This window comes from Carlito syrichta, unplaced genomic scaffold (assembly GCF_000164805.1).
Source record: "Carlito syrichta isolate Samal-C Ts95f unplaced genomic scaffold, Tarsius_syrichta-2.0.1 Scaffold315490, whole genome shotgun sequence".
Taxonomy (NCBI): Eukaryota; Metazoa; Chordata; class Mammalia; order Primates; family Tarsiidae; genus Carlito; species Carlito syrichta.
Genome location: NW_007259586.1, coordinates 1,163,686 through 1,187,764, shown reverse-complemented (window position 1 = coordinate 1,187,764; position 24,079 = coordinate 1,163,686). Strand labels below are relative to the sequence as shown.

The following is a 24,079-nucleotide window of genomic DNA, read 5'->3' as shown; positions in this document are numbered from 1 at the left end:
CCACTGCACTCCAGTCTGGGTGACAGAGTGAGACTCCAACTCAAAAAAAAAAAAAATCTCTCTAGCTTCCCTTATGATTTTTCTCACCCATGTTGGTCTTCTCTCTTCAAGCAGCTCTATTTTGTTTTGATTTTGGTTTACTCTCTCCTGTTGTCTTTCTGGATGTTCAGCTTCCTTATGTGTTGTCATATTTTCTTGGTTAGCTCATTAGCACCCAGGTATGCCTCTAATGATTCAGGAAGAAATAGAAGTGCTGCCCATTCTTCTCCCCATCCAAGAGTCATCACATCTCTGCAGGCTAGGTTTTTTCTAGAACCATTTATTTATAGTCCTTGTTCCAGAGTTCCAAGAGTCTTGTCTCCAGCCACTTTTCCAGATTCTAGAAAATACTAAAAACACATGTCCCAGTTCCTTCCTCCATGCTCTAAAGAGCCCAAACCTTCACTTCCATTTAGCTGTCTGCAGGCTCCAGGGCTATGGTCTGTTGCAGAGGACTGATTGAAAATGGTACTGGTGGTAAAGGAGGGTAAGTTCATGTTATCCTCTTCCTGGAATCTTTTTGGGCCTGGGTTTTTTAAATTGTTCATTCCCTTAACAGTTGTAGATGTGTACTTTTGCCCAGACTTATCAACAGTAGGGAAAAAAGCACTAGGCATGAAAGCTAGAAGATCTATGGGATATGTTGTATTATTGTTTTCAATTTATTGCTTCTTTCTCTATAGGAAGATGGGTTATACTTCTCTACCTGTTGCTGTATAATTTGTAGTGCCTCCTTATTCCGTAGTCAGACTTGGGGTTATGACTTGGCCAGTGGAAGACAAGTAGATGTGATAGTGTGCCAATTCTGAACAGAACATTTAAGAGGTGTAACAAGCCTCTGTCACTCCTCTTGCTTCTGCCTTTTGCCTTGAGAATGGCATGTCCCACATATGATCTGTTCTTGATTGACTCCTAGAATGAGAAGATATTTGGAGCAAAAGCCACAGCCTCGAGGACTGCCATAGCCAACCTATGGCTGACATGTAATATGTCTGGAAAATAAGAGTGTGGTATATGAGATTGAAATTTGAGGGTTGTTTTGTTAGCAGCAAAGCTAACTGATAAAATCTGGTTTAATCTCCTGCTCTTCCTTTTATTAGGTAATCATTTATTTTTCCTGCCATCTTTTCAATTCTGTATCAGACCCTACATTCTATTTCCTTTCTCTCCTAATTTATCTTAATTGGCTGATATGAAAGAACTATTGTAATTAGGGTCAGACACTGATTACTTGTGGTAGAGTGTTTACAAATTATAGAATGGGTTCTATAATTTGTAACAATTGAGGAAAGCCCTTGTAACAATTGAGGAAAAGATCAATAAATTGGGGGCAATATCTTGTGGTAGTTTAGTACCTATTTATCTAATGCCCTAAACTCTACCTCAGTTATTCTTCTGAAGTATGGCTTCTTTCTAAATGTATAAAGCAGATTATTTATAGCTCTCAATAGCTGAACTTTAATGCTGTTTTCTATTATTATAAATAAGGATTAATTGGAACAGTATTTATGGAGTGACTCTCCAAAGTTGGTATTTGCTGGGATGTATGGTATGCATATTTATTTGGCTTATGGACTTAACTGGCTAACAAACACAAAGAATGAGATTTATTTCTGTATTTTATTCCTTGTGCATATAATTAATTTTCACTTTTTTTTTTTTTTTTGAGTCGGAGTCTCACTCTGTCACACAGACTGGAGTGCAGCGGCACGCTCCCGGCCACCGCAGCCTCGACCTGCCAGGCTCCAGTGATCCTTCCGCCACAGCCTTCCAAGTAGCTGAAACTACAGGCGCGCGCTACCACACCCAGCTAATTTTTTTGATTTATTGTAGAGATGAGGTCTCGCCAAATTGCCCAGGTGGGTCTCGAACCCATGGGCTCAGGCAATTCATTCACCTCGGCCTCCCAAAGTGCGGGATTACAGGCTGAGCCACCAAGCCCGGCTTTCTTTTTTCTTGTTATTCTGTTCTCAAAACATTGTTCTAACAAACATTTGGAAATTAATAGTTGGTGAGTGAAAGAGCATTCCTTGGTCTAGGAGCCAGAAGACCTGAGTTCTACCCTGGCTACTATTGGTTTTATCCCTTACCTTCTTTCCTTCCTTTGCCTTTCCACCATTCATTTTTGTAATAAATATTAATGAGCACTCTGTTGTGCCAGACACCTCCCCTGCCTGCGCTTACCAAGCTTGCTGTCTTCTCTTCTGCTGCCCAGCCCTTTCTTCTGTCTTCTGACCATGCAGCACATTTGGTCACTGCTGCGTTGCTGCTGAGGCTTTTGTTGTCACTTTTTGTTAATGGGGCTGCTTTCAAAATTGCTTTTATACACTCAGTTGTTTTGGGGAAGCTGGGGGTGATGCCCAGAGAGGAAAGCAGGCAGGCAGGCAGGTAGATACTTAGGCTGCTGGGGGTGGGCAGGAGCAAGAGAGCTGCCCACAGGGCCTAACGACCCGACAAATTTATTTATTTTTTGAAATTTATATTTATTTTAAGGATGTGTAGTACAATTCAGGATTAGTGGAAACCATACAGGTAAAGTCTGGGCGTCCCTTTAGTTCCCACTTTGCCTGGTTTGAGATCAGACCCTTCTTGATGGTGTGTTCCCCTACCCCCTACCCCGGCAGTATCCTACTTCTGCTAATCCCTTTCTTATAGTATTATGGTAAATGTTCAGGGGCCATTTATGAATGAGAATATGTGGTATTCTGGTCTTTGTTTCTGTGATAGATTAATGAGTATTATAGACTCTAATTCCATCCAAGTTGCCGTGAAGTCCATATGTTTGTCCTTCTTTATGGCTGCATAATATTTCATAATGTGTATGTCCTGCTTTTTTTTTATCCAGTTCAGTTTTGATGGGCAGCATGGCTGGTTCCATGTTTTTGCTATTGTGAAGAGTGCTGCAATAAACATGCATGTTTTTTGTAGAATGATTTGAGCTCCTCTGGGTATATTCCCAGTAGGGGGATTGCTGGGTCATATGGAAGGTCAATTTCTAGTTCTTTCAGAAATCACCACACTGTCTTCCAAAGAGTTTGCACTAGTTTGCATTCCCACCAGCAGTGTAGAAGCGTTCCTTTTTCTCCACATCCTCACCAGCGTCTGTTGTTTGTTTTATTAATGATGGCCATTCTTACTGGGATTAGATAGTATCTTAGTGTGGTTTTGATTTGCATTTCTCTGATGATGGGTGAGCCTGAGCACTTTTTCATGTGTCTGTAGGCTGCCCATGTATATTCTTTTGAGAAGTATTCATGTCTTTTGCCCACTTTTTAATGGGGCTGTTTGTTTTCTTCCTTTCAGCGCGTTTGAGTTCTTTGTAGATCCTGGATGTTAGGCCTTTGTCAGATATACAGTTGGCAAATATTTTTTCCCATTCTGTGAGCTGTCTCCCTGCTCTCTTGATGGTTTCTTTTGCTTTGCAGAAGCTTTTCAGTTTGATGAAGTCCCATTTGTCTATCTTATCTCTTAAGGTATGGATATCTGGGGTTTTGTTGAGGAATTGGTTGTCCAATTTGATTCCCATAAGGGTGTCTCCTGCGTTTTCTAAAATTCTTATAGTTTGAGGTTGTACGTTTAGGTCTTTGAACCATTTAGAGTTAATTTTTGTGTATGGTGATAAGTAGGGGTCCTGTTTCATTCTTCTGCCTGTGGTCAGCCAGTTTTCCCCGCACCATGTACTAAATGGGTTCTCCTCTCCCCAGTGGTTGGTGGTCGAGGCTTTGTTGAAGATGAGTTGGTTGAAAAATTGAGGTTTTGCTTTCTGGAATCTCTATCCTGTTCCATTGGTCCATATGCCTGTTCTTGTAATAATAATAGGCTGTGTTGATTATTCTAACCTTATAGTATAGTTTAAAGTCTGTCCCGCTTTGTTTCTCTTGTTTTGGATATCCGTGGTCATTTATGTTTCCATATGAATTTCTGTATTGTCACTTCCAGGTCTGAGAAGAATGATGTTGGTAATTTAATGGGTATTGCGTTGAATCTGTAGATTGCCTTTGGTAGGACAGACTTCTTAACAATGTTGATTCTTCCTATCCATGAGCATGGAGTGTTTTTCCATTTGTCTGTGTCTTCTTGGATTTCTTTGAGCAGTATTTTGTAGTTTTCATTGTAAATTCTTTCACTTCTCTGGTTAGGGAGATGCTGAGGTATTTCATTTTTTTGAGTGGCTATTGTGATTGTGCTTTTTATTTGGTTCTGTTTGTTTTTAGTGTATAAGAACACTAGTCTTTTGCACATTTATTTTGTACCCCAAGACTTTGCCAAAGTTCTTTATCAGTGCAAGGTTTTTGAGAGATTCTCTTGGATTTTCGAGGTATAGAATCTTATTGTCAGCAAAGAGGGATAACTTAACTTCCTCTTTTCCTATTTGGATACCCTTATTTCCTTCTCTTGCCTAATTGCTTTAGCTAGGACTTCCAACACAATGTTGAACAGGAGGAGTGAGAATGGGCAGCCTTTTCTTGTTCTGGTTTTCAGGGAAATGTTTCCAGTTTCTGTCCATTTAGCTACTTTTATTTTTCATGATTCATTTCAAGTTGTAATTTTGCATAAATGTACAGAGGATATAGCTATACAAATGATTTGAATATCAGGTGAGAGCCTTTATTATTCCTGGCAAGTTTAAACATTTTATTTACTTTTAGTTTTTAGAATTTGGGAAACCATCACTTAGAACATCTTTATTACCAGAAAAATTGCTCAGAAATAAAGTAAACCTTGATAAATAATCATTGCCTTTGTTAACAGGAACATTCAATAGAATAACAAGTAAAATAATCTGCTTTTCATTGTAGAATTTCCTGAGGGGATGGTTATTCATTTTTCCTCTGCCCTTTTTGTTGCCATCTGAGTAAAGAGATGCTGAAAAGTGCTGGAAGGGAAGGAAAGAGTTGGGAGTGGGGAAGACAAGTGAACTGCACACACTGATGCCATTCTCAGTCACAGACAAACTCTTAAGACAACCTGATCATTGTTTTGTGAGGGATTAAAATTGCATGCAAATTCCAACTGAAAACATTTGTTTCCTGACTCTGTGCCAGAGTTCTAAAATCTTGACAGGAATTCTGGTTTTGAGATTTCTGAGTTTTAAGCACTACTCCTTGGCTGTTTTCTTATATGCTTTCAATACTACTTAACATACTGGAATAAGAACTGAAAATGAACTTACTCATTTGCTTCTTAGATATGAGAAATGTTCAGGTTCTGTGAGCAAAAATCATTGTAATTGCTGAGTGACTATTTAAAAAATAGTGGGGTGATCCACAGTTCATTCCAGGAAGCCAATGAAAATAAGTGGATCACTGAAGGAATTAGTATATCTGTGTGTGTGTGTGTGTGTGTGTGTGTGTGTGTGTGTGTGTGTGTGTGTGTATTGATATACTTATAGATTAAAAAACCCTTTTCCAGTGTTTCTAATTTTATTTCCTAAGAATTCCAACCAGTAAAAATAGTTTCTTTAAATTAAACAAAAAAATTTTAGGCAGGAATCAACTTGTGTCTACTTGTGATATCATCATATTTATATTTTGCTAAATCAGACTTATATTGGTAAATCTTGATACCATAATTGCGCTGCATAACTAATGCTTATAGACTCCTGAAAGTAGGATGAAATCTTAAAGCAAGTATTGAGCATTAGCTTTAAGATTTGAATTTTGCATTAGAATCACTCACTTGAAGTGTAAAAGTCAGTATGATTTTGTGATTTTCATTTTGATTGACTTGTTGAATTAAACTTGATATATAAAATCAGGTTTCCTTGTGTTCTCATACACCTGAATATTAACACTGGGCATTTTCTAAGAATGATTGTACTAAGGAAGTGTAAATGCTGGACCTTAGCCTCCCATGTTATTGTTAGGTATGGTCACAGGTATTTACAAATTGTATGATATATGTAGAATGTCCTACATGTTAGAAATGATCAATGAAGCCGGGCTCGGTAGCTCAGTCTGTAATCCCAGTGCTTTGGGAGGCTGAGGTGAATGGATTGCCTGAGCCCCCAGGTTCGAGACTCACCTGGGCAACTTGGCGAGACCTCATCTCTACAATAAATCAAAAAATTAGCCGGGCGTGGTAGCGTGCTCCTGTAGTTCCAACTACTTGGAAGGCTGAGGCTGAAGGAACACCAGAGACCAGCAGGTGGAGGCTGTGGTGGCCAGCAGCGGCCACTGCATTCCAGTCTGGACGACAGAGTGAGACTCCAACTCAAAAAAAAAAATAAAAAAAGAAATGATCAATGAAATAAAAATAGCATTTTATTATGAAGAAATAGGAAATAAGCCATCAATGAAAAGCAGTTAAATATTAAGAAATGTTATGTAATGCCAGAAAGAATGGCATCTATATTAATCAACATGGAACTATCACTATTGTTTAGGGGAAAAAATTCGATTTTGAAACTACACATGTACTAAGGCTTAACTAAAAAAAAAACAAAAACCCAAAATCTAAAACTAGTATGTTGATATAAATGAGATTTATCCCAAACTGTTAATGACAGTTAACTTTGTTTGGACTTCTGTGCATTAAATTTATTTGTTTATTTATTTTTGAGTTGGATTCTCACTCTTTCGCGCAGTCTAACATGCAGTTGCAAGATCATGTCTCACTGCAGCCTCAACCTTCTGGGCTCAGGGGATTCTGTCTCAGTCTCTTGGGTAGCTAGGACAACAGGTATGTACCACCATGCCTGGCTCATTTTATTATTTCTTGTAGAGATAAGGTCTTGCTACATTGCCCAGGCTGGTCTCAAATTCCTGGACTCAAGCAGTCCTTCCACCTTGACCTCCCAAAGTGCTGGTATTACAAGCTTGAGGCACTGTGCCCAACTTGTATGTTAATTTTAATATTGAGAATGTAGTCATGTTTTACTTGTATGGTTATTTTTTATTACGGAAAATTTCAGACGTACACAAAGTGAAGAAAATAACATAATGAACTGTGGAGTACCAACCTGCAACAGTTACTAATAGTCTGTTGTTTCTATTACATCTATATCTCCACCCATTTTTCACCTAGACTACTATTATATTATTTACAGTATAATTTTAGGTAAAATCTGTATACACATATGCACAAATCATACATTTGTCAAATATATATATGCATGTAACCCATGCCCATATCATGATATTGAATATTTCCATGTCTTAGACTGTTTTTTCATATCCTATCTTGTTCTGCCTACTTTGAGTATTTTTGCCTTTTCTAGAACTTTATATTAATAGAATCATATAGTATGAACTTTTTTGTGTCTGACTTGTTTCGTTCAGCATAACCTGTGTGAGGGTAGTCAACATTATAGTATGTAGCAATAATTCTTTCCATTTTATTTTATTTTATTTTATTTTATTGAGTTGGAGTCTCACTCTGTCACCCAGACTGGAGTGCAGTGGCCGCTCCCAGCCACCGCAGCTTCGACCTGCTGGGCTCTGGTGATCCTTCCTCCTCAGCTTTCCGAGTAGCCAGAATTATAGGCGCACGCTACCACGCCTGGCTAATTTTTTGATTTATTGTAGAGATGAGGTCTCGCCTGCCCAGGCGGGTCTCGAACCCGCGGGCTCAGGCAATCCACTCACTTCAGCCTCCCAAAGGCACGGGATTACAGGCTGAGCCACCGAGCCCGGCTTCTTTCCATTTTAATATTAATATTCCTTTGTGTGAATATACTACAAATTGTTTAACCTTTTTCCTATACATGGACATAAGCTATGATTAAAGCTGATATGACATTCATGTACAAATCTTTTTGTGGGCATATGTTGTCATTGCTCTTGGATAAATATATAGGAGTTAAATTTCTATATCAAATAAAAAACTTAGCAAACACTTTTCAAAAGTGATGGTTCAATTTTAAGTTCCCATCAGCAAAGTATGAGTTGTAGTTGCTCTACAGCCTTACCATTATTTGGTTTTGCCAGTATTTTTATTTTAACCACCTCATTGTAGTTTTTTTAAAATGTAGTAAAATAGTTATGAAATGTGCCGTTTTAAACATTTAAAGTGCAGGGTTCTATATCATTAACTGTATTCACAGGGTTGTGCAACCATTATCCTGTCTAGTCCCTAAATATTTTTATGATCTCAAACAGAAACTCTGTACTCATTAAGCAGTAGTTCCCTGCTCTCCTCTCCCCCTACCCCCCCCGGGCAAATTCTAATTTCTCTTTGTATTTGCCTATTCTAGATATTTCATATAAGTGTAATCATACAATATTTATCCTTTTGTGTCTGGCTTATTTTACCTGGTATAATGTTTTCAGAATTCATCAGTACTGTGGCGTGTATCAGAACTTCATTCCTTTTTATGGCTAAATAATACTTCATTGTATGTAGATACCATATTTTGTTTATCCATTTAACATTTTGTTTATGTATCTGTTGATGGACTTGGACTGTTTGGCTATTGACTTATGCTGCAGTGAAGACTGAGATACAAGTATCTGTTTGAGTTTGTTTTCAATTATTTGAGTTTTGAAAGTTCTTTATGTATTTTGAATACAAGTTCTTTGTCAAATACATGTTTTGCAAATATTTTCTTTTGTCTGTGGCTGGTCTTTTTATTTGGTATATACCCAGAAGTGGGATTGCTGGATCTTATAGTAATTCTATTTTTAATTTTTTTGAAGAACAGTCATACTGTTTTCAAGTGACTGTATCATTTTACATTCCCACCAACAGTGAACAAGGTTTCCAGTTTTTCCATATCCTTGCCAACATTTGCTATTTCTGTTTTTGTTGATAGTAGCCTTCCTAATAGATGTGAGTTGATATTTTATTGTGTTTTTGATGTGCACGTCCCAATGATTAGTGATGTTGAACATCTTATGTGCTTGTTGTCTGTGTATCTTCTGTAGAGAAATGTCTATTCAAGTTCTTTGTTCTTTTAAAAGTCTGGTTGTTTCATTGTCGTTGATTTATTTTATTTTATTTTATTTTGAGTTGGAGTCTCACTCTGTCGCCCAGACTGGAGTGCAGTGACCGCTCCCGGCCACTGCAGCCTCGACCCACTGGGCTCCGGCGATCTTTCTGCCTCAGCCTTCCAAGTAGTGTTGTTGATTTCTTTATACAGTCTAGATATTAACCCCTTATCAGATATGTGATTTGCAGATGCTTTATTCTGTAGTTTGCTTTTTTATTCTGTCGATTGTGTTTACTGATGATGTAGTTCCATTTGCCTATTTTTGCTTTTGTTACCTGTGTTTTTGGTGTCATATCCAAGAAATCATTGCCAATTTGAATGTTATGAAGTTTTTTCCTATGATTTTTTCTAAGAGGTTTGTGGTTTCAGGTCTTACGTTTACTAAAATCCATCATTTTGAGTTAATTTTTATATAAACTTTAAGGTAAGGGTCCAACTTCATTCTTTTGCATGTGAACATCCAGTTTGTTAAGCACCAGTTGTTGAAAAGATTATCCTTTTACCATTGAATGGTCCTGGCTCCCTTGTTGAAAGTTAACTATATATGTGAGGTTTTTATATTTGGGCTCTCTAGTCCATTGGTTTATATATCTGTCTTGATGCTATTATTATACCCTTTTGTTCATTGTAGCTTTGTGGTAACTTTTGAAATCAGAACGTATGAAACTTCTAACTGTTCTTATTTTCAAGATTGTTTTGGCTATTGAGGTACTTTGAGATCCTATATGAATTTTAGGGTAGATTTTTTTTTTTCTACTTCTGCAAAATATGCCATTGGAATTTTTCTTAACAGTACCTTTTGATGAGCAAAAACTTAAAAAATTTAATATAGATGAATTTTTCCTTTTATGGTTATTGCTTCTTGTGATATAAGAAATTTCCTCGTACCTCCTGGTCACCAATTCTCGTTTGTTTTCTTTTAAAAGCTTTATAGATTGAGCTTCTATTTTTAGGTCTGTGATCCATCCCTCATTAGTTTCTGTGTATGGTTTTGAGGTTGGGGGTCAAGGTTCAATTTTATGGATGTGAATATTCAGTTTTAGTACCATTTATTGAAAATATTGTTTTTTGAAATTTCTCCTTTGTTCTGTTGTTTTGTTTGTCTTTCGTTATACCTATTGTCCTCGATATCTGTCTTGATTACTATGGTTTTATAGTAAATCTTTAAATAAAATATTTTTTGCACTCTAGCTTTTTTATATTTTTCAAGATTGCTTTATTTATTCCAGGTCCTTGGAATTTTTCATATAACTTTTAGAATCAGTTTGTCAATCTTATATTTTTACAAAGAGGAAAAGGGGAGCCTGCTGGGATTATAATTGGGATTGATTTGAAATTATAGATTATTTAGGAGAGAATTGACATTTCACCAGTATTGAGTTTTCTAGTCATTAATAGCATACCCTCTATTTATTTAGATCTTTTACAGTTTGTTAATGATGTTTTATAACTTTCAGTATAGAGGTCCTACGAGTCTTTTATTAACTTTATTCCTAAGTATGTGTTATTTTGATGCTATTGTTAATAGAAATCATTTTTAAAAGCTTTTTTCACTTATCTGCTGCTAGTATTTATAAGTTCTAGTGTGTGTGTGTGTGTGTGTGTGTGTGTGTGTGTGTGTGTGTGTGTGTCTTGATTCTTTAAGATTCTCAGCATAAACAGTTGTGTCATTTGTGAATAGGGACAGTGTTACTTCTTTTCAGTCTTTGTTTTTGTTTTTGTTTTTGTTTTCTTGCTTAAGTGCACTGACGAGGACCTTCAGTACAATGTTGAATTGAATTGGTGAGAACAAACTTTCTTGTTTTATTTATGATCATAAGGGGAAAGCATTTAATCTGTCAGCATTAAGAATGATACTAACTGGATTGCCTGAGCCTGCGGGTTCGAGACCCACCTGGGCAACTTGGTGAGACCTCATCTCTACAATAAATCAAAAAAATTAGCCGGGCATGGTAGCGCACGCCTGTAGTTCCAGCTACTTGGAAGACTGAGGCGGAAGGATCGCGGGAGCCCAGCAGGTCGAGGCTGCGGTGGCCGGGAGCGGCCACTGCACTCCAGTCTGGGCGACAGAGTGAGACTCCAACTCAAAAAAAAAAAAATGATATTAACTATGTTTTTTGGAGGTGTCCTTTATCAAGCTGAGGACGTTCTCTTTTATTTTGATAAGCCTTTGTATCATGAATAGGTGCCAAATACTTACATGCTTTTTAAAATAGTGGGATTTATTTTTAGGACTTCAGGAGTATAGTGAATTACAGACTAATTTGACATTACCATTATCTTCATTACCTAATAGTGTTAAATAACTGGCACACTAACATGTAAATTGATTTGCTAGGAGCCACTTCCACCTAGGCAAAATTACTATGATGATTCTATAGAATGTACAGAAATAAAATCTAATCATTATCTTCAGTGATAACATTTATTGAGCACCTCCTGTGTCTAGTGCTCTGAGTTAGTGAGTCAGCGATACTCCCAATGCCCCTACCCTTAAAGTCTGAAAGGTTTACTTGAGAATAAAATTGCTCACACTTAACTGCTTTTCTTTATTAGATTCTATTATATGTGTCCATTATTTGGAATGATGCTTTAGGCATTTTAGTATGCCTAATTAGCCTAAGGAATAATTCACTTTCAGTTATTCCTCCTTTTAGGTTAATTTATTTTACTAGATGCTTGCTCTTTCTCCCATGTACAGTGCAAATAAATGGATTATAGTTGTTAAATTATAAAATCAAAATGCATTTACTATTAGCATTTTTTACTGATATGTTAAATACTAGCAGACTAACCCTGAATGGTTCTCACTTTGTTGTTTTTTAAGAATAATAGTCATTTGAGGACAAGAAGGTTTTAGGTTTTCAATTTCGTTTGTCCTCTATTACCACCACCTTTGAGAGAAGAATGGTTTTGGTATCTGTGGGACACTGGGATGTGGGGCACAGAACAGGAATCTGGAAATTGTCATGCAGCAAAAAGGAGATTCTCCTGTGAATCGCTTGTAGGATCCCTTGAAAATTGGGATGGCCAGTCCTTGGACATACTGCGATATCCATGGCAAGCTAACCACTTCCATAACTATTCTTCAAACTCCTTCTAATTTGAGGTCCTGCACACAATTTCTGTGATTTTTTAAAAAAAAATCCTGATACTAGAGAGTATTTGGTTATTTCTGCCCATGTGATAGCTTTCACAACTTTTAAATTGTACTTTTTTTTTGTTCCTTAGGCTTTCTAGTTCTTGTCATAGTGGCATAGTGCTTATTGCAGCTTATAATCAAGTCTTATTTATATTTAAAAGTGCATTGGTATTCAAATGTGATTGTTCCATTGAAAAACAAAGAACTAAAGAGCTTAGAAATCATGTCCTCATATTTTCTCAGTTATGTCATAAATTGTTATTTATTAAAGGACCATTAGATTGCATTTATTTTAAGATCATAGAATTAGAGGCATGGATTGGCTTCAAAGATAATTCTAGTGCAGTACTTTGTGATAGATGAAGTGTACTCATAATGTAATTTTGTACACTTTTATTTCATTAGTGATACCCAACATAATAAACAAACATTGTTTATTTCATTAGTGATGTCCACAGGTTTCATTTTATCTCCTTCTTCTGGAATCCATATATGCATTTCATGTATAGAATTACTGCTCTGTTTCTTACTAAGTAGAATCCATGTTGAATTTTAGCAGGTTTCCCCTCCCCCCACATCTGCCTCTTTGATGGTTGCTGGGTTTACTGCCGCTCACTTATTAGTGCCCTGGGTCTTAACAACCTTATTCAAACAAAACATCTTAAATAGAGGCATTAAACAGGTCACAACAGTGAGCCATTTTGTAACTTTTTGTGCAATAAAATGGGTATGTTGTGTTTTGGAATATAAGACCTCTGAGTGCAGCTATTCATTTTCTTCATCTATAAAACATTTTAGAATAACAGCTTACATCTGTTTGGGGTATAAAATTCCACATTTTGAGGAAACATCACTGTTATGTAACTCCAAGTCAGACATGGGGAGGGAGCTAGCTTTCTGACAGGCCCATGTTCTGTAGAAGCTGGGAGTATTTGCTTTAGCTGTGTAGCTATGTTGCTGGCAGACCTTCTTGCACATGTGTGGAGCACATTTTCATTCTTGTTTCTTCATATTGTAAATGACAAGTGTGCCCTACGATTCTGACTTGAAGAATATTTGAAAAATTTTCACACATCAGAAATTTACCTTATGAATGATATTTCTCTACTAGATGTCAGAAATAAATTTAATTATTTAAGCATTTATAGCACATTTAATTACCTTCAACTGTCAGTCTTGTTTTAGAGAGTAAAGCTGGGGTTTCCTTTTGGCTTACTTTTAAAAATAAATACCCCATGGAATAGTTTGGCCAGTCCAAATGTGTGATTTTAAAGTTATTTCTTTAAACTGAAGGAACAGTTTAATGAATAACATGCAGTGGAGGAAAATGGGCAAAATGTTTATTTATAGAATTCAAAATCTGGTAGAATAGTTCCAATAAGTGCAGATAACATCCATGCAATTTTATAGATTACATTAATCCAGAGGTGAATAATGAATTCTAGCATGGATTATTACAGTAAATTTTAAAGCTTCTTTCTTTTTTTTTTTCCTTTTTCATTTTTTGAGTCAGAGTCTCATTCTGTCACCTAGACTGGAGTGCAGTGGCACAGTCATAACTATCATGGTCTCAACCTACTGGGCTCAGGTGATCCTTCTGCCTTGTCCTTCCAAGTGGCTAGGATACTGGTGTGCACCACCACGCCTGACTAATATTTTGATTTTTTTTTTTTTGTAGAGACGAGGTCTCCCCATGTTGTCCAGGCTGGTCTTAAACTCCTGAGCTTTCCCTCTCTCCCCTTGGCTTCCCACAGTGCTGGGATTACGGGTGTGAGCCACTGCACTGGCTCTTTTTTCATCTTTTTTTTAATCTTATCAAATTCTTTTTTTGTTTTTTAATTTTTTTTCTTTATTTTAAAGATGTGGGGTACAATTCAGGGTTAGGTATACAAATGTTCTTTATGCAGGTACCCTTATTGATGAGGTGTGCCCCTCCTCTGGCAGTTTCCCTCAACTGCCAATCCCCCCCCCCCAGTTTTCTACACTGCCAATCCCTGTCTTATAGTATTATGATAATTCCTTTTTTCATCTTTTAAATGTGAACTATTTACATTCTTGTTAAAAATTGATATATTTACATTTGAGAGGAGAGAATACAAAGAAAAAAATTAAAATAATCTATAATTATACTACCCATTAGTCCTCTTAGGTATATTTTATTACATACTATAAATTTTAAAAAAACTTTAAAAAGCTTTTAGAAATTTAGTGAACAGTTTAAAAAAATAATTTAATTGGAAATATTGCACTTTAGTTTCAGAATGGATGGTGTCAGATGCTTTTATGTTTCAGTGACAATAAGAAACTAAACTACATTTGACTCCTCCTGTAGAACTTTGACATTCAGGATGAGTTGCTTATTTATGACAAAAACAAATGTCTCAGAGATTCTGATTTGTCAAATTGATTCAGGCTGTTGACATTGATTTTTTTTCTCACTATCATTTCCTTCCTGATAAATGACAAGTTTTCTTTCTATGGCCACTGTCTGTCAAACTCAGGGCTATCATTTACTATAGCAGAGTAAGACAGATGATGCCAGACTTTAAATTTATGATGAAATATAAATATTTCAGAAATAACAATGCCCTTAATAGCATGTGAACATAAATACTCCTTATTTCCTCCATAATTGTAGGTACTTATGTACATGTGCACCCTCTCTCTCCCCCACCCTTTCTCTCTCATACATCCTCTCACTCTGGTAATGCTCAAAGTCCACATTTACTTTTCCCTTGTAGCCAAGCTGAGCACAGAATGACAACCTTGGGGTATTGGTGTGATATGCTCATGGGCGTCACCACTGACCCACTGGGCTGTGCCTGGCTATTAAGCTAGTGGGTAGAGTCCTCTGCCTTTCAGACATTTTTATTTTAAGAAATAGAGGTGGGTTTCTGTTTTAGAATTTCAAACAATTTAACTAAAAGCAAATAAGCTGGGTGAATTTATATGCAGTTAATTAAGTTTAGATGTTTTTTGGTAGAGTAGTTGTCAGGGATCTGGAGTCACCTGGGGCTTCTTACTTCCTGCTTGCCTTTGGCAAGTTACATAGCTTCTCTGAACCTGAGTCTCCTCTTCTATAAGATGTGGATAGTAATCACACCTATCTTATAGGAGAATTAAGTGAAACAAAACGTATCAAGTGCTTATTAGCACAGTGTTTGGCACATGAAAAGTACTTGGTTATTCCAGTCTTTATTGCTAGGCAACTCATTGCAAGTACTACTGTGTAAGCGTGATGGTGATCTTGACTACTCATGTCCCGACCAGCGGGACAAGTAAAACGTGGGCACGAGGAGGACTACCTGCTGCTGGTGAAAAGAGAGAGAGAGACCAAGAGAGAGAAAGAGACAGGAGACACGCAGAATGGAGGCAAGACAGTGTTCTGATCAAGCCTCAAAATTTTATTGTTAGGTGATTGCTTATATACATAGCAAAGAGGGGCGGGCTGAAATAGGGCGTGTGGCGGCTTATGATAGGAGGAAGAGTAGTGGTGGTATGAGGAGAGGAGGTGGGAGGGGTGTTGTGGTTTGGCGCGCGTGGGCTTTTCGGAGGACAAAGAAGAAGGCTTATATAAGATGGCTGCTATTTTTTAAATGGCTCCCAACATACTCATGCTCCACTACTAAATCAGCCATTCAGGCCCACTTCTCCCTGTATCTGTCTAGAATGTCTACACTCCCCCAGCAATCACTTGGTGATCCTTCTTTGAGTTTGCGGGTGCCCCACTCCCAGACTACTACTCTGTTCCTGGAGTCCTCTTTCTCTGCTTACTCTGTGAGGGGCTCTGTCTGCCTCCTCTTTCTTCTCTACTCCCTCTTCTCTCACCTACTCTTGCCCTCTCTGCATTCTACTTCCTCCTCTCCCTCCTTGTCTTTCCCTCTTCTGCTTTCCTTCTCTCTCCTCTTCTCATTTCTTGCCTTATCTCTTCCTTCTCTCTGTCTTCCATCCTCCTCCTCTACCCCCCTCCCTCCCCTACCCTTTTCATCTTCTTTTCCTCTTTCAACTTTCTTACCTTTCCTTCTCCTTTCTCTCTCCCCCTCTTTCTGCTCCCCCTTCTCCTCATTGTCACCACGTCCCCCAACTCTTCCCCCCCAATCCTCTCTTACCCTTCCCCTCTCTTCTCCTTGTAATCCCAGCACTTTGGGAGGCTGAGGTGAGAGGACTGCATGAACACATGGGTTTGAGACCAACCTGGGCAACTTGGTGAGACCTTATCTCTACCCAACAGGTCAAGGCTGTGGTGGCCATGAGTGTGCCACTGCACTCCAATCTGGGCGACTGAGTGACACTCCAACTCAAAAAAAAAAAAAATTCTAACACTTTGCCTGCCAGAGAGTAGATAACCTTAGCCCTTAAGCAGAAGAAATGCCACATCTTTACAGTCTTTATTACTTATGATGGGAACTGTTTATTTTGTTGGTTCAGTAGCCAGATCATCTCCATATTGGGCTTCTTTTTCCATTTTAAAAGAGCTTCACAGCATCATTTTAGGTCCTTTAGGCTTAAAAAGTTAGAGTATCTACAGGCCACAGTTTAGCTTTCTAAACATTACATATACTATAACTATACATGTGTTTAATATTCGCTTTGTTATACACAGAGTTAAAATGTAATAATGTTTCTAAATAATAATTTTAGGTTTATGTAGTCATGCCAGGCATACTGATTTTTCTTGCCTAATTTATTTGAATTTTTTTTTCTCTCTACAGATTCCTTTCTCCTTGGTTCAGTTTCCCTTATGGGAGTCCTTAAAAGTAAGTTTTTCAGTTTTCATATAAAATGTATCTCTAATTATCACAAATACACAATAGTTTGAGTATAGGTGCATAGAATACAGTGTTGACTAGAAGTTTAAAAACTTAAAGGTGTTAGCAATTGAAATGAATTGCGAAGCATGCCAGTTCAGCCTTTTAAACTTGTGTGGCTGTGGTTCAGGCAGACAGCACTGAAATCCACAGTCCTTAAGAAACGCAGCTCTGCTTTCTTCTGTATTACCATTCTTTCTCCACCCAGTTGAATTTCTACCCAGTTGAATTTGTTTCACTGTGTGTGTGTGTGTGTGTGTGTGTGTGTGTGTGTGTGTGTGTGTGTGTGTGTGTAGAGGCTAAAGAATAACAATGAGGAGGAAAGAAGTCCCACCCCAGCCTCACCCATGTAGGGGCCACCAGGAGAAGGGGGCAGTAGGAATTTGGGGGTCTGACTGTTCCTTCCATCTTTGCTGCTCACTCTAACCAACCCCCAGAGGGAAGGAGTAGAGCGAAGTGAGTTATGAGTTAACTTTGGGGAAAGTTTAAAAACCAGCACATTTAAAAAAGACTGTGTTGAAAATATGCAGGGACGTTACATTAGCTCTTCGCCTTCTGGTGCAGTGATACTGAAAATTGTAGGTCGTGATATGAATTGGGTGGGTCTTTGCCAGTATTTTAAAAACTACAATAAAAAAAGAAAATATTAGAGAGCATCTTCCGTGGTAAATCTAAGTACTGTTTTGTAAGGCTTAAGTGTTATGTGTGATGTGCATATATCTGTATGGGTTGCAATGTAAAATGTATTTCTCACTGTGGATAATGGTCAAAAGAATTTGAAAGCCTTTGTTTAAGTGAAAATTGTTCAAGGGTGATCAAGCTGTAAATATCTAGGAAGGCATTAAATAATACAAAAATAAAGGGGTTACCCACATAATTTTGTGGAGTTGCTAATCATAGAGTGCTCATACAAAATATGTTTGAAGTATATCATAAAAGTTATTTGGCTTTCTTGATAAAAACCCTTGAACATGTGGGGGGGGAAAGTTATTTAGGCTCAAATTCTGTTGCGGTTTTATACTAAAGATAGTAAATTGAGACAAAACATTACTCTTAAAAAATCAACTATGGAATATTAAGTATTGAGAAACATTTCTTATAACTGATTTTAAGGAGCAGTACTATTCATTTAATAGAGTTTTTTTGGGTCTTTTGCTGTTGTTTTGTTTGTTTTTATTTTTTGCCATTTTCTATGCAGTACATGGTGAAAATGGATTTCTCAGACAGTGTTTCTGGGCATGATGTAACAACTATCCAATGAGAAGGTCACATTCCATTAGCATAACAGCTCTCCTTTTTAGTATGTGACAAAAGAACAATGAAGCTAACAGCTGTCCTGCAAACAAAACTCACTTTATTAGTGTCTCAATAACCAGCATTCACACAGATTCTGCATACTCTAACATCCTTATGCCCTAATTCTGCAAAGGAATGTTTTGCGGGCCCAAGAAGGAAAAAGCATGGCGTTTATTTATTTTCAATATTAAGGACACTTGTAGGATTCTAGCTAGTTAAGAAATGTCTAGAATTTTTCAGAGTAGTCATAGATAATAATGCTGTGCTTTAAAAATTTTCTTTGAACAAATGTTAAGATGCTCTAGTTTTTTTTTTTAAATTGGGTTTCTTGAGGAATAATTTACATACAGTAAAATTCACACTTTATAAATGTACATTTTTTTGAGTTTTGATAAATGTTTATAAATGCCAGCATAACCGAGAGAATATTTTCATCACTCCAGAAAGTTCCCTTATGCCACTCTGTAGTCTCCTCCCAGCCCATCAACTGCTGTTCCTGTAGTTTTTCCTTTTCAAGACTATCCTAGATACAGACATAGGATACATTTTGGGCCTTCTTTCATTTGATGTAATACTTTTGAGACTCATTCATGTTGTTTGTGCCAAATTTGTTCCTTTTTATCACTTCACATTCTTCCATGGGTGTGTGGATGTACTAAAATTTGGCTGTCCATTCACTAGTTGATACACATTTGAGTTGTTTCTAGTTTTCAACGAATTATGACTAAAGCTGCTACAAATATTTGCATTCAGTATTTGTATGGACATAAGTTTTATTTCTCTTGGGTAAGAGCCTAGGAGTGACATGGCTAGAAGGTATATGTTTAATTTTATAAGAAACTGTCAGTGTTTTCCAAAGTGGCTGTACTGTTTTGCATTCCCACCAACAATGTATGAGAGTTTCAGTTGCTCTATATCCTTGTCATTTATTTTTATTATTAGGTTTAAAACTTTTTTCAGCTATTCTAATAATTGTGAACTGGTATCTCATTGTAGTTTTAATTTGCATTGCCTCATGACTAAATAATGCTGAGCTCTTTTCATATATTAGTGTTTTTTTAGCATCTGGGTGCACTGGAAATCATAGTGCTTTTGTACTAGACAATTTTTGACACTTATTTTTGTGTTTATGGTTTTATCTATTTAAATGTGTTTTTGAAACCACAGAGTGAGATTGAGTTATATAGGAGGATTTCTCTATTGTGTTTATGTGGGAATACTGCTACTCAGAGAAATTTTTGTGAGCCAAGATCTTAGCAGGTTGCAGACACATAGTACCAGAGGGAGTGTCTGGAGATGGAGGTGGCCGTTGTTATCTTAAACTTAACCCCGTCTAAAACCAAAGTCAACGTCTTCTAAAAATCACTTCTTTCTTCTGTCTTCCCCATTTTTGTTCACCACTATTATACTGACCACCTGGTCTCAAACCTTACATTAAAATTTGATTCTCGTGTTTCTCTTTCTCCATATCATGTTGCTCACCAAGTTTTGTTGACTAACTTGTGGAACCTGTGGCTACCTTTTACCTGATTGTTACTACTTTATGCCTAGCCCAAGGCTACCAGGTTCTCTACTTTCTTATTCCATTCTACACGTTGAATTTGTGTGGTCTTCCTTAAACATGTCTTTAAGTAACACCTGTATTCTCAGAAACATATAACTTTAATACATACAATTCTTGGCACTGGAACCTCTTCACACTGAGCCCCTAATTTTTTCCCAGCCCCTCCCCCATACTCTTTTGTGCAGAATCCTCCCCTCCCAGCCAGAATATCCTCCTGCTGTGTCCTTCCCTCCCCTGTTCTTTGACTCTTTTCAGAAATGTGTTTTCAAGCATTGAAAAGTGGTACATCTTTCAAAGCTCTGTTCAGCATTCAGTCTCCTGCTTGAAATCTCCCAATGCAGGCCTTGAAGATTTGTCCTTACTTATCTCACATGTGTCTATATCACTGATTGGTATTTAATCACATATCATACTGTGTTTAAAACACCTTAGCGTATTTGAGTAAGGTCTCGGCCCCTTCCGTTTAAAATAAATGGCACATGCCGTCAGTATGCCTTTATTGCCTGCCGACTCTGAGCTGGACTTGTTCCATTTCACAGGAAGGCGAGGATGAATAGGATTTGGCTAATTCCTTTGAGGAGCCTAGAGTCTATTAGAGAGGCCACAGATAACTTAAGGGTAATGTGTCTCTAATTGAAGATGTTCTTCAATTATGGGGTAATGTGGGAGCCTGTCCCCCTGACTCCTCAAGTCCCGTCACCACACTGCCTCATTTCTTATGGTTTTCTTTTTTTATAGTACATGTGCTTACAAAATATATTTTAGATGAAAGAAGACAGGTTGCCATAAAGAGGAGGGGAAGCAAAAGGAATGGATTGCCATATCCAGAACCTCAGAGAAGGTTATTTTCCTCTAAGATTTATGTTTACTTTGGAACTTTCTGGAAGCCCTCCAAGAAGAGAAGCATGGTGGATTTTATCATTTTATGACCTGACAACAACCTGTAGCTATACTGTTTCATCTTATCCCTCGGCCTCTGGTGCCATCTTTCTCCTGAGTTGCACCTTTGTAGCCCCATGGCAGACCACCTCTGAGTGCCAGCCTCAGTGACTAGAACTGCCTAGTTGATACACTCACTTGGGATGTCTTGGTGTGTCCAGTTCAGAACAGAACTCTCAGTTTTTATTCTCCTTCTCCCTAACCAGTTCCTCCTCCGTTGTCTACTTCTCAATACATAGCATAGTTATCTGTGCTTGTTCAAATAGAAACCTAAGAATTATTCCAGACTTCTGTTCTCTCATCCCTCAAAATCTAGTTTATTAAGCCCACTATTCTCATTCAAGCCTGAACTCACCTCTTGCTTGAATTGCTACACAGACCTCTCACTTAGTCTCCCAGATTCCATTCTTGCTTCCCCAAGTTATCTCCTTCACACAGCAGTGATCTTTTAAAAAAAGAAAGTAGATTATCTCTCTTCCTGCTAAAATCTGTCAGTGACATGTCTTTAAAAGAAGAATGAAAGCCTGAGTTTCGACTCTGGCTCACAGGGCCCTCTGTGATCTGGGACTCAGCCTGGACCCACCTACTGCACTGGAGCCCGGCAGCCTCTTTTCTGTTCCTTTTAGATGTGCCTGTGTCTTTATATTTGAGCTCTTTCTGCCAAAAGTATTATTTATTCACTAATTCTACACATCATTATTTTGTGTGTGTGAAAATTTTTTAAATTTTAATTATTTTTAAAATGGACAATAATAATGATGTATGTTTCTGGTATACAGCATGATGTTATGAAGTACGTAAACACTATTATTGAGTGTCTACTATGTGAAAAAAACCTGAGGATACAGTGATGAAGAGGACTGACGAAAACCTCTGACCCTGTGGAGTGTTCATTCGAGCTCCCTCGCTAGGCTTTTCTCTCGTCCACGCCTTTCTCATTCCTCAGGCCTTAGATCCTATGCCTCTTCAGAGAGACAGTCCTGTCCACCCTTCTTTAAATAGAACCTTCCCTTCCTCCCACCTCAGTAATCACAGCACCTATTTATTTCCTTACTGGGATTTTAATAACTTAGCTTATTTAGTTATATACTTACTATTTCCTGAATACTTGTTAAAGGCATCAGTTGTGTGTTGAGCGGCTGCTGTATGCCAGGCCCTGGGCTAGCACTGTACATTCATTACTACCTTATCCACATCACACACAGCCCAGAGAGGTGGACCTGCTTTCAGACCAGGAATCTGAGACTCGCAGAGGTGGTCTCTCAACTAGTAACCCAAGTCCTCCGTTTGCTGCAGGCAGGCTTTTACTGTGTGACAGTGTTCATGGTGATAGCAGCAATCATACTGCAGCCACAGCCAACATTTCTCAAAGCTACAGTGTGCCAGACTCTGTAGTCATTACTGCCATGGATTGTCTCCCACTAATCTTGGCGGCAGTTCTGTGAGGTAGGTCTTCACTTTGTAGATGTGGAGACTGAAAGAGAGTTTAAGCACCTTGCCCAAGGCCACAGGAATACTCAGGGGGCACAGCCAGGATTTGAACCCAAGCAGTCTGACTACAGACTTGATATACTTAATCACTTTACATATACATTTGCACATCACGCATGATGTCTTTAATGTTTTTACAGTTTCATATGGTCAAAAGTTGAGGTAGGGCAATCCCCTCGGATCCCCTCCTGCTCTGAGGGCTTTCTGTCCTCTCAATAAATCCTACTTTCTCAAAAAAAAATAAAAAAAAAAGTTGAGGTCATATTATATCCTGTCAGCTCATTTAAGGCATTTCTATAAATTGCATTGATTCCTTAACTTGGTGACACATAGCTTAATTAGCCTGGCTGGCATATATTTTAGATCACCTCTCCCAAACATCCCTTGTCTCTGCTGAGTTTGAGCAGGGATTAAACAGTACTCACTTGAGTCGGTTCTGAGACCAACCACAGGGAGTGCAGATAGTTTGCCGTAACAAATGCAGCCTGAACCACGTTTTCCTTATGTTTGCGTTTCACTTCCTATAGGCCGTTGTTTGTTAGAGGAAGCAACACTGTCTTCTGACTGTTTATGTTTATATTCGTTTTGGTTCTGTCTCTTACACAGCAAGTGTTCATATATAACTGTCGGCTAATCTTTTGAAGGTTAGCATTCTTTCTTTTTCAAGTTCAGTGCAAAGTTGGGTAACTGTATACATTAACTTTTATTTGTAGGTTCTTTTAGAAGTATGCTCACAGCCATAAAAATATGTTTTCCCCTTTTAACTGTATAGATTTTCGCTGACTGAAGTATGTGTATTATGAAAGGATATGATAGAATTTCCTGTGAGAATGTTAGTATTTTCTGTTGTTTTCCTATGCAACATCAAGCTGGGCACGGTAGCTTATGCCTGAAGTCCCAGCACTTTGGGAAGCAGAGGTGAAAGGATTGCCTGAGCCCATGGGTTCTAGACCAGCCTGGGCAACATGGTGAGACCTCATTTCTACAATTAAAAAAAAAAAAAAAAAGAAAGAAAAAAATTAGCCAGGGATGGTGGCACACACCTGTATGTAGTTCCAGCTACTTGGAAGACTGAGGTGGAAGGATTGCCTGAGCCCAACAGGTCGAGGCTGTGGTGACTGGAAGCATGCCACTGCACTCCAGCCTGGGTGACAGAGTGAGACTCCGAATCAAATAATAATAATAAGCAATATCAGTTTGCAGTGCAGTGGTGAGACTTGTTGAGAGTACTGTCAAATCTAAGTAGTTTTGCCCACAGCTACAAGGTGTTGCAAAATTACAAAGCAATAGCTACGTGAGATGCATCCTTTAAGCTAAGCAACATCTGCAACAAAATAAAAATAACATTAATTTGGTTCTTTAAGACAACGGCATTATGCTGATGCTTTTCTTTAAATGAAATCATAGCTTTGTAATATAAATCAGGGGCCAATAAATTATCGCGTCGTTTAAAGTACAATATATGAGTAATTACTTAGATGTATCTTTTATGTTTTATAAATATTTTAAACATACGGTACTGTATAAAAGCTGTGTTTCCAAGTTAAAGAGTAAATGACTTGCTTTTTGTTGTATATTCTTATTTTAATAATAGCCAAGATGCCTACCACCACCACCACCACACCCACACAAACCTCTCCCATACTTCTAGTCATATAAACAAAATAATAAAAATAATTAGAAGATACTCAGAGCTCAGAGTCACCATCTACACCATTCAATGAGACTGGGAGAATCTGGGGTCTGCATAGACATGTTTGCTTAAAACATAGATTCCAATAAAGGCATGCTAAAGGTTGAAAGGGAATGGTAACAAAGTAAAAATGCCTGTGTGCACATGTATGTATGATTTTTTACCACACCAAGCTAAG

General features: G+C 37.8%; 1 protein-coding gene across 2 annotated transcripts in view; it reads left to right on the top strand.

The window, feature by feature from the left end:
• The window catches only part of SLC25A26 (solute carrier family 25 member 26), a 148,794-nt gene that overhangs the window by 100,808 nt on the left and 23,907 nt on the right, over window positions 1-24,079 (top strand). For both annotated transcript variants that reach the window (XM_021706374.1, XM_008072884.1), the window contains one exon: window positions 16,823-16,867. In XM_021706374.1, the coding sequence (XP_021562049.1) occupies window positions 16,823-16,867 (45 nt within the window). The remainder of the gene's footprint in view (window positions 1-16,822; window positions 16,868-24,079) is intronic.